The sequence below is a fragment of the Maudiozyma barnettii genome (assembly GCF_903064755.1).
Source record: "Maudiozyma barnettii strain CLIB 1767 genome assembly, contig: KABA2_03, whole genome shotgun sequence".
In the NCBI taxonomy this organism is placed as follows: Eukaryota; Fungi; Ascomycota; class Saccharomycetes; order Saccharomycetales; family Saccharomycetaceae; genus Maudiozyma; species Maudiozyma barnettii.
In genome coordinates, this window is record NW_024545240.1 from 184,112 (window position 1) to 194,599 (window position 10,488).

General features: G+C 33.9%; 5 protein-coding genes across 5 annotated transcripts; 2 read left to right on the forward strand and 3 right to left on the reverse strand.

Moving 5' to 3' along the window:
- Nucleotides 1-148: 148 nt before the first annotated feature.
- ATG42 (carboxypeptidase C) lies at nt 149-1,636 on the reverse strand (the record flags this gene model as incomplete). Its single annotated transcript, XM_041549550.1, has 1 exon — nt 149-1,636. One exon carries the CDS (start codon nt 1,634-1,636, stop codon nt 149-151), a length of 1,488 nt encoding a protein of 495 aa, XP_041405484.1.
- A 667-nt stretch (nt 1,637-2,303) lies between these two features.
- BRX1 (ribosome biogenesis protein BRX1) lies at nt 2,304-3,173 on the reverse strand (the record flags this gene model as incomplete). The annotated part of the gene is made up of 1 exon (XM_041549551.1): nt 2,304-3,173. The coding sequence occupies one exon, from the start codon at nt 3,171-3,173 to the stop codon at nt 2,304-2,306; it is 870 nt and encodes a 289-aa protein (XP_041405485.1).
- A 932-nt stretch (nt 3,174-4,105) lies between these two features.
- SAS5 (Sas5p) lies at nt 4,106-4,810 on the forward strand (the record flags this gene model as incomplete). The annotated part of the gene is made up of 1 exon (XM_041549552.1): nt 4,106-4,810. The coding sequence occupies one exon, from the start codon at nt 4,106-4,108 to the stop codon at nt 4,808-4,810; it is 705 nt and encodes a 234-aa protein (XP_041405486.1).
- Nucleotides 4,811-5,044: 234 nt separating this feature from the next.
- On the reverse strand, nt 5,045-6,319 carry STE4 (G protein subunit beta; the record flags this gene model as incomplete). The annotated part of the gene is made up of 1 exon (XM_041549553.1): nt 5,045-6,319. One exon carries the CDS (start codon nt 6,317-6,319, stop codon nt 5,045-5,047), a length of 1,275 nt encoding a protein of 424 aa, XP_041405487.1.
- A 1,342-nt stretch (nt 6,320-7,661) lies between these two features.
- Nucleotides 7,662-10,400, forward strand: MGM1 (dynamin-related GTPase MGM1; the record flags this gene model as incomplete). Its single annotated transcript, XM_041549554.1, has 1 exon — nt 7,662-10,400. The coding sequence occupies one exon, from the start codon at nt 7,662-7,664 to the stop codon at nt 10,398-10,400; it is 2,739 nt and encodes a 912-aa protein (XP_041405488.1).
- Nucleotides 10,401-10,488: the final 88 nt, after the last annotated feature.

Sequence of the window (10,488 nt, forward strand, 5' to 3'; positions counted from 1 at the left end):
TTTTCATTATTTTTTCATTTATTTTTTGAACTAAAGATAATATATAAAATAATTAAGTTTACGAATTGATAAACAACTCATAATTGTTTTTTAGAAACAAAAATATAATTCTTATTTAATAATATATAAGATTTTGGTAAAAAAAATATTAGTCTGAACGAAGGTGTAGATTTGAAATCCATTGGTTTACCATTTCTAGACTTGCTTCAGGTTGATCATAGGGAACCATATGGCCTGCGTCGTAAATTCTGGCAAAAGTTAATGCACCAAAACTCTTCACTTGACCTGCAGTTCTTAATGTATCAGAAAGGACCCATTCATTCATTGGTTCGATCTCATATGAGGCATGATCCTTCCATTCAAGGTTATCAGTCCAAGCATTGTTACCTAACCAATTGCAAATATAGTCCTTATCACCGGCATAAATTAATACTGGAATATCTCTATCCAGAAGTTCAGCGATAAATTGTTGGAAAGGTTTAGCTTCATCACCCGTTAGAATAAAGCCTGCAAATACTTGGTCATTACAACCTGTATAGTTATGAACATCAGAACCCAATGCATCCTGAACATAACGTTGGTTCATATATTCTTCAACGTTTTGTAAACCGTTATAACACAAACCATCTTGGTTTTCACACGGACCTCTAATGTCGTACACGTTTAAACCTGTAGTTTCATAAGGAGACAAAAGGGCTTCATTACATACCGTAAGAGCTAAGAAGCAAGGAATACTTCTTTGACTGAAATAACAGGCCTTATTCAACAATTGACATCTCCTGGCATCCTTACTCATCTTTTCACATTGTTCATTAGATAGAACTGCCTTATAACCACCTTTCCCACATGCCATTGGTTGATAATAATCAGACTGAATCAACGAATCGGTGATACCATTACCAATTAATACGGATGTTAAATTGAAAGATCGTTGAGGATTTTCTACTACTATCTCATGAGCAATTTGTGGAATATAATGACCAGCATATGATTCACCAGCAATGTGGAAATCATTATTTCTTAAATGTGGAAATCTTTTAAAGAATAATTCTAAAAACACATATGCATCCTGTGCGGCTAATTTCGAAGTGGTGACTTTATCGTCACCATATGAGAAACCGACACCTAAAGGTTGTTCAAGAAATATGACTGATGCGTTGTTATTCCAGGAATAAGGATTGTGAATAGGTTTCAAATCTGGTCCAATGGAGGAAGGACCAAGCTCAAACAAAAGACCAGTGAAGGATGAACAACCAGGACCACCATTTAACCATAGAATAATTGGGTCGTTTTTTGGGTCATTTCTACTTTCAAAAAACCAATAGAAGAAATGTTTTGAGTCTTCGTAATCTAAATAACCTGACCATTGCTTGACAGTATCAATACCCAATTTTGAAGGGTCAACTTCTCTCATACGCATGGAATAAGCTGGATTCTCATCATAAGAAAGGACTTCAATATCATTAGAACCCAAATAATCTTTAGATTTTGTTCTAATAGATTGAATAATATTCTTAGGAGTTTGAGTATAATCTAAATTTGGGAACCCTAGGACATCTTGAAAGACAGAAAATGAGTCGACTAGTGTAACAGAAGAAAGCGCTATCGTAGCAGTTAATAAGTTATTAACTTTCATTGTAGTTATTTATTTTTATCGTTATTCAACAAGTCTGAATGTATATAAGTTGTTAATAAATGAGATCTTTATTTCCATATATATATATACATATATATAACCTAGAAATAATGTTCTACGGTCCCCCCCTTGAATGCTCATCGCTACCTTATCTCATTTTCTATAATAGAGGTAAAAAACGAAAGAAAAGAAAAGAGAGAGCATTCCATCAAAACTAAGAAAACTTTAGATTGGCGTTGACACAATTGTTTCTTATCGGTGGAAACGTGGAATGGGACATATGTTTATTCTGCATTTTCCTCTCTATCATAAATAAGAGGGTCAACAATGACAGGTGTGCCATACAATATCTGTCTTTACTAGGAGACACGCTGTCGAGGGGAGTTCCCATCCGGAGTAAAATCACGTCTTCAGAACAATGTGAGACTTTTTTTTTGAATGAATGGAACCAAATGTAATAGATTACTCTTGAGGGAGTTTTCTCTCTCTCTATTATGTAATGTACAATTATAAGATAATATATCCATATATACACTTATATATTTATATATCTATTGATGATGAAAGTAATCCAGGTTTTGTGGAAAGACAAAAAACAAACAAACGAAGAAATGCTCAAAAATATTATTTATAATCTTGTTCTTGTCTTGTGAATGCGTTAGATTATTTATTTGAAAACAACATCATTACTCAATGGGTCAGCAGCCAAAACGTTTTCTCTTCTTCTTATCTTTCTTTCAACAGCAGCTTCAGATCTAGATTTAGCTTCTTCAGCAGCTTGTTGTTTCTGTTGTGCTCTCACGACATTTGGTGACACATACTGTTTGTTTTCATAAATCTTTGGACCACCAAATGAACCTTCTAGGATCAGGATTGTAGTCATAACGAATCTGGGGCCAATTTCAACTAGTGATAATTCTTCTTGTTCTTCTTCTTCGTACTCAGTTTTGTTTCTAGCAGCATTTGAGATTTCATAAGTTCTAACCCAAATCTTATCATCAACAATACTAAAGGACATAACATGATCCACAAATGGTTTGGATTTTCTTGCATTAGGTGGGACACCGAAATTTTGAATTAAAAGTTCTTTAATTAATTTGTATTGTGGAGAAGTATCAAATCTATGATCGAAGGATAATACAGGACGAGAACCCTTTAGACAATTACCTGTGAAATTTAGTTCATCCATAGTATGTAAATTCTGAACATAGAACTTGATGGTTGGACCATTAGGAGGTTTAGATAACCATAAGTATAAATCTTGATGTTTTCTTGCTTCAAAAAATAGAATATTATTACAGTTATACAATTCTGCAATTTCGTTCAATTGTCCTAGATCCTTCTTGGTATCCAATTTTGGTTCCTTTCTGGAGTGTGGCAACAGACTGTTTAAATCCTGGATCAAATGACGATGTCTAAAGTTGACACCCCTACTGGAGATAAGTAATGTACGTTGCTTGTTCATGAATTGTTTCTCATTGTTCTTTTCTGTCTTGTCACTGGTCTTACCAGCTAGAGCTTTATAAATGGAGGACATTCTTTTCAGTTCGTATATATATCTATATCTATGTCTATCTATATATCGCACGATCTTCAGATGATATATATGAACAGGTTAAACAACATACCCACTCATATAGACCTGAACCAACCTCAAATATACGATCACAAAAGTTCTTCCAAAGGTGAAACTGAAAATTCGAGATGGGCATCGGAAACGCATCGAAAATTTTCCAATAAAATTTTCAGTGGATGAAAGAGAGAGGAAAAGCAGAAGTGGTGCGGTGTGTGGGTGTGTTGAACACTAATATAAGAGAGCCAAAGCCTATGGAGGAACTATTTAATGAGACAGCAAGACGTACTCCACCAGAATTGGGAGTGTGCTGGTATGAAGGCAGTGGAGTTAAGTATGTGTGTGTATATACAGTGTCTGTGAGGGTGTCTACCAGTTCATCTACTTTTGGTTTTGGGAAACACACGCCAAACGACGGTAGTATTGTAACGTGAAGCACCCTCTCTACTTGCTTTGAATATATATACAACATTCGTAATTTTTAGAGATAGTTTAACAAGGTGCCACCCATATATATAGCATTGAACCGCCTTTCAACGACTTACATCCATCGAAGGAAGAGTAGAGATGGCCTCATTACTCTTTTTATTGTCAATTGTCTCATTAAAGGACCAAATAGACACTCTAAAAGTTGAAAAATTCACAGCGAAAACGAATTTTACGCGATGAGGATTTCACTCATTTTTGGTGTTCTCTGAAAGATCAAAACGAACCGAAACAGAACAAGATGACAATGATTAAGGTAGAGAGATACAAACACTTTTTAGGGGTTTCTGAACTTATTCTACTGTCTAATTTGCACATATATACATAAAAGTTTACCAGAGAAGACGTGAGAATTCGAGTAGTTTTATTTTATTTTATTTTGTTGCTTGGTTGATTAAATAACGTCATTGATGGATCAAGATTATAGCGAAGTAACGTTTAGAGTCAAAACGCAAAATATTATCCTTAAATCATACGAGGATGAATTTAGTTTTCCATTGCGTCGATGGCAAGTAGAGCTTATATTACTTGATAAGGATAATAAGGAAACAGACATAAATATACTGTCGACTTGCACGTTCGTTCTACATGATTCCTTCAAGGATAATAAACGTTCAATTCGAAAACCTCCATTTGTAATTCAAGAGACCGGATGGGGTGAATTCGATATTAAAATAGTTTGTACATTAGCACATAATGCGGGTAGTTTTAAAATAATTCATGATTTGGTGTTTGAAGATGAGGCATATAATGTAGATTATTCCGTTCAAGTACCAAATTATATCGTTGATTTAAGGAATGATTTAATTCCTTTTTATGACATACCTGAAATAGATGATAGTTATCCCGATTATCCATCTGATATCTATAGAACTAAGAATATTCTAAGTCTAGATGAAGACGAAATAACAAATTTTGTTCAAATTATTCTTGATGATAAAGCTGTACAAAGTGAAATTGATAAATTTGATAGAACAAAACCTTTTTATACATACTTAGGTCAATTTCCAAAAGAATTACTAAATGCTTTAGATTCATATCTACAGGATAAAAAAAACAAAAGAAATCAAATTCCAAATTATTTGAAGAGCATCGATGAAAAGAGAACTATCTAAATCACCCATTTGCATTTTATTCATTCAACATTCGTACTACATATCATCTCTATATAAGCTTTTTTTAAGTCATAAAATAAAAACAGGGACTCTCTACCACTTCAGAAAACACCAATAATAACCGAAATATTTAAACACATACAAAATAAATTATTCATTCCTTTTATACACATATACATATAAAGCGTAAATTTTTTCTTTTTTGTTTCATTCCTTGTATATATTATTGTCATATCATTTTGGCGACCATATCCTTAAAGTAGTATCCCATGAACCAGTACATACACCCATCCCGTCGTAACTCGACCTTACTCTTGTTACTCTGTCACGGTGCCCTTCTAATTTACCAACAACATTAGCCTTCAAAATATCCCAAACTACACATCCCAAATCTGTATAAGTGACGTACATTAGTCTACCTGAAGAACTAAAATCAATCGAGGTAACACCTTGATTGTCAAAAAAACTGGAACTAACAGCTGTCGATATAGGTGATGTCGTACTTTTACCATATTCCATAGTACTTGCAGTATATGTTGGTTGTTCCTTTATTGTAGTTAATGATTCTTGTAAGGAATATGATGCAATAGGACAATCAGATCTTAAATCAAAAATATTAATTGTACCATCGTCACTTCCAGTAACAATAGAATTTCCATCTTTAAAAAATTGTATTGTACTAACATCACAATCGCTAACAAAATAATGTTGTGTCGCACCAGGAATCCTTGTATCCCATATATAGGCATAACCATCAGAGCCACAACTACTGAATATATTTTGATTACCGTTTTTTGGAGATATAGATAAACCTAATACATCCCCCAAGTGATCAGTAAATTCTCGTACTCTTTTAGCCTTTGGAATATTCCATAACGAACAAGTCATGTCCCCACTAGCGGTCAGAACGTTTGAGTTATCCATAAAGTCAACATCAGAAATGTAACATGTATGACCTTTAAAAATCGTCTGGACATTCTGTTGTATCATTGTGTCACCAGAAACCCCATATATGGTACAATTATTATTCAATCCTGCACTAGCAACTAGTTTACCATTTGGCGAAATAGCACAGGATAATACCCATTGCGAATCTAGTGGTATGGCTTTCTTCTTCAAACCGGTGGCACTATCCCAAAGCAATAAAAACCCATCCTGACTTGCACTAAGAATAGAATTAGAATCTCTACTCCATCTAAAATCTGCAATTTTATTATTATGCCCTTTCAATGTTATTGTTGGACTTAAATTTATTGTGCCACTATTTAAAGGTTCTACACTATTTGCCATTTCAAAAAGGTTTGCATCTTGAAGATTGTGTTTCACTTTATCAACTTGGGAATAAAGGTTTTTAGTTTCATTTCTGGCAATATTAACCTTTTGTTGTAATTCTTCACCTAGATTAACCACATTTAAACCTTCATTTGAATCTTCCCTATTAAGATATTGGGGAATAATAGGTTGTGTCGGTTGTACATTAAATGTATCAAGTTCATAAGATTGATACATAATGCCTTACTGTTTTGTTTCGAAATTTTCCTTGAGGGTCTGACTAATATTGAATGTTTTTAGTTATTATATATGTTACTCACAACACAGAAACGAAGATAAAATCAACAATTGTCTTATCGTTAATTTTTGTTAAGATTAAAGCAAAGAAATAGGCAAAGTATTGAAATATTCATATCAGAAAAAATAAAATGCTGGAATATTTTGAACTTCCCCAAGGTAACTGCAACAATTAGTTATATCTAGGATAATTGAGAAAAGCATACTGACAACAATGTATACTGTTCTCAGCCAGTAAACGGTCAAAGATAGAAAATCAGAATAATGTCATAAAATAAACCTCAAAACTGTCGTTCTTTTATTCTTAAAATTTAATTCGAGTGGTTCGCCTTTAAAAACCCTGTAGAAACAATTTCCGTGTAAAAAGTTGCATCAACGTGCATTCAATCCAATTTTGATTTTGAAGACCAAAAAGGATAACAACAACATCTAACTGGCAACAGAAGGAACCTTTGTAGTTCTATTCAACGGCTTACCTTATAATCTAACCAAAATGTGTCATTTTTGGCAGGGTTGTATCTTGGTTTATCAGTATTGAAATAATTGAGCGTCAACTTGTTAGGCTTTATGTGAGTATTATAACATACAATTGGAAATGAAAAGAGTATCCAGTACTTATGGCTGGTCAATATAAGTGTTAGGTATAGGTAATGATATCGTAGTAATAATGGCGGACATTATCGGAATGATAAGCCTAGAAATGTTTGAATATATCGTGAATTTTGAAGATAATTTATTCATTTGTAGCGAATGAACGAACCGTCTCAGTATAAACGTACAAGTTACACATCAGAACCATTTCCTCGGAACATGCTCGTTATCATTAGAATCATTTGATTGACTATCACAATTCAATGAACCTTCCTAGTACATACAATCGTTCAATCCTCTTAGTATATTTCTTGAAGCATATCAACCATCTTCAATAGATCGTCTCTCGCGATGACCTGAGCCAATGAACCACTAATTTCCGAGCGTTACTTAGTTCACCGAGCAATGAAACAAAACAAAACAAATAGAGAAACCAGTGTCAGACACATACACATTAATCATCTCTCCCTTAGTAAAAAAGAAAACGAATATATATCTACATAGGACTGGCATTAGCAAGCCTGAAAAGCATATGTCTACGAAAAACCACCCTACATTTGTTCTATAATCTTTAATTCAACATTTAAAGGCAGATATCTGGTTGAAGAAAGTTTTCTGATATATCGGTTGCTTTATCAAAGATACCACCTAAGGTACACATATACTTCAACTTATCCGTTGCTTATAAAATATGTTTCCTATCCAATCCAGTATTGGTAGACTAGGGACCCATCCCTCCCAAATTGCTATTAGATCTGTATTACTGAGGAGTTCTACCAGATCAAATTTGCTAGTAAGGAATAGATTGCATTACCATTCGTTCATAATGCCTTTACTCCCCTCCCAATTTATACAATTCATACACTTAAGTTCCACGCGACAGTTGAACAAATTAACTATCCTAAGTTCTAAAAGATTAATATCTATGTTTCCAAAGATGATTGGGAAAATAATTAAAGCACCAGCTTATCTTGGTGGTGCAATGGCAGCTACAGGTAGTTATATTGCCTATAAAGTTGAACAGACCACCAATTATACAATGGACAAATTTGGACAGCTACACGATCTATCAAACTCAATGAAAGACAAGATAAACCAATGGCTACCCGACACCAATGTAACACAGCAACAATCCAATAACAATGGCAATAATGGTGGTGGTAGCAATCCGGATGGTTCTGTACCTGGTGCAGCAGTATTAGGTGCCTTGGCAGACGATGAAAAAAATAGCGACAGAGGAATGGGGGAAGAAGATGAAGAAGAAGAAGAAGACGCTGACGACATAGAGAAGGAAGATAATACACAAGATGAAATGCTAAATTTAACGAAACAGATGATTGAAATAAGATCTATTTTGAACAAAGTCGACTCATCTTCAGCTCATCTTACATTACCATCTATAGTTGTGATAGGTTCTCAATCTTCAGGTAAATCTTCTGTTCTTGAGTCTATTGTTGGAAAAGAATTTTTACCAAAGGGATCAAATATGGTGACAAGAAGACCTATTGAATTAACTTTAGTTAATACTCCAAACTCCAAAGAAATCACGGCTGATTTTCCATCTCAAAGACTGTACAATATCAAAGACTTTAATGATGTCAAGAGATTATTGATGGAATTGAACATGGCCGTGCCATCAACGGAAGCTGTGTCAGAAGATCCCATCCAACTTACAATCAAATCATCGAGAGTCCCTGATTTGTCATTAGTCGATCTGCCAGGTTACATACAAATTGAGGCGGCAGATCAGCCTCTAGAATTAAAATCAAAAATTCAACAATTATGTGAGAAATATTTAAAAGCTCCAAATATCATTTTGGCAATTTCTGCTGCAGATGTTGATTTGGCAAATAGTTCAGCCTTAAGAGCTGCAAAGACAGCTGACCCGGCGGGACTGCGAACCATAGGTGTGATTACGAAGTTGGATCTGGTAACCCCAAATGTCGCGAGTACTCTATTGAACAATAAAAAGTACCCATTGAAAATGGGATATGTCGGTGTTATTACAAAGGCACCAAGAAATTTCAACAAAGGTAGCTATATGAATCCGTTTGATGATTCAAACCATAGGCCTGGTGCTTCCCCGCTCGGTAATATATTTGGCAAGAAATCTAATTCTACAGGCATTGAATCTGATTTAGATTCTAACTCCCAATTAGGTTTACAACAGATACACTCCCATCAATTTGAAAAACAATATTTTAAGGAAAATAAGAAAATTTTCTCAAATTGCCAAGTATCGACAAAGAGATTACGTGAAAAACTAATCAATATCTTAGAAATGTCTATGTCGAATGCTTTAGAACCTACATCCAGTATCATTCAACAAGAACTTGACGATACATCTTATCTATTTAAAGTTGAGTTTAATGACAGGCAATTAACACCAAAATCATATTTGTTGAACAACATTGATGTCTTAAAATTATCAATCAAAGAATTCCAAGAGAAATTTACAAGGAATGAACTAAAGTCGATTTTAAAAGCTGATCTTGATCAGAAAGTTTTAGATATATTGGCTCAAAGATACTGGAAAGATAATAATCTTCTAGAGCTATCTTCTCAATTGAACAACGAAAGAGAGATGTTATATTGGCATAAGAAATTGGAGTTGGCATCTTCTGGTCTTACGAAGATTGGTATTGGTAGACTATCTACTGTACTAGTTACTAACTCCATATTAAAGGAACTTCAAAATATTTTGGATGAAACTCAGTTGAGAAATCACGATCTTATAAAAGATTTAGTAAATAATACAGCCATCAATGTTCTGAATGCTAAATATTACTCTACAGCCGATCAAGTCGAAAATTGTATCAAGCCATTCAAATACGAAATTGATTTAGAGGACCGTGATTGGAGTATGGCTAGAACTCATTCAATCAAACTAATCAAAGAAGAGCTAGCACAATGTAACGAACAATTCAATACCATTAAAAATTCGGTTGGTGCGAAGAAATTAAATCGTGTTATGACATACCTTGAAAATGATGGTTCCTCTCAAAAGGAGACTTTAGGAATGTCAAAAATTTTGTTGGAAAGAGGCGGTGAAGCCACCTTTTTACAAAAAAGAACAGAAGTATTAAACTTTAGATTAAAAATGTTAAAAAACAAATGCTATAGTTCCAGTGAGAAAGATCGTTGTCCAGAGGTGTTTTTGAACGCCGTCAATGAGAAATTGACGGCCACTGCTGTTTTATTTTTGAATGTAGAACTACTAAGTGATTTCTTCTACAACTTCCCAATTGAACTAGACAAAAAGTTAGGTACTTTAAATAATGAACAGATTGAAATGTTTGCAAAGGAAGATCCTAAGGTTGCCAGACATATTGAACTACAAAAGAGAAAGGAATTATTAGAATTGGCTCTACAAAAAATCGATTCTATCCTTGTGTTCAAGAGGAGTTACAGGAATTTGGGAAAGAACTGACATTAAAAAATATCATTTACAATATATTTCTTTACGTAATTTAGTACTCATATAATCAATGAGACTCTCCATATTCTTTTTATTTGTG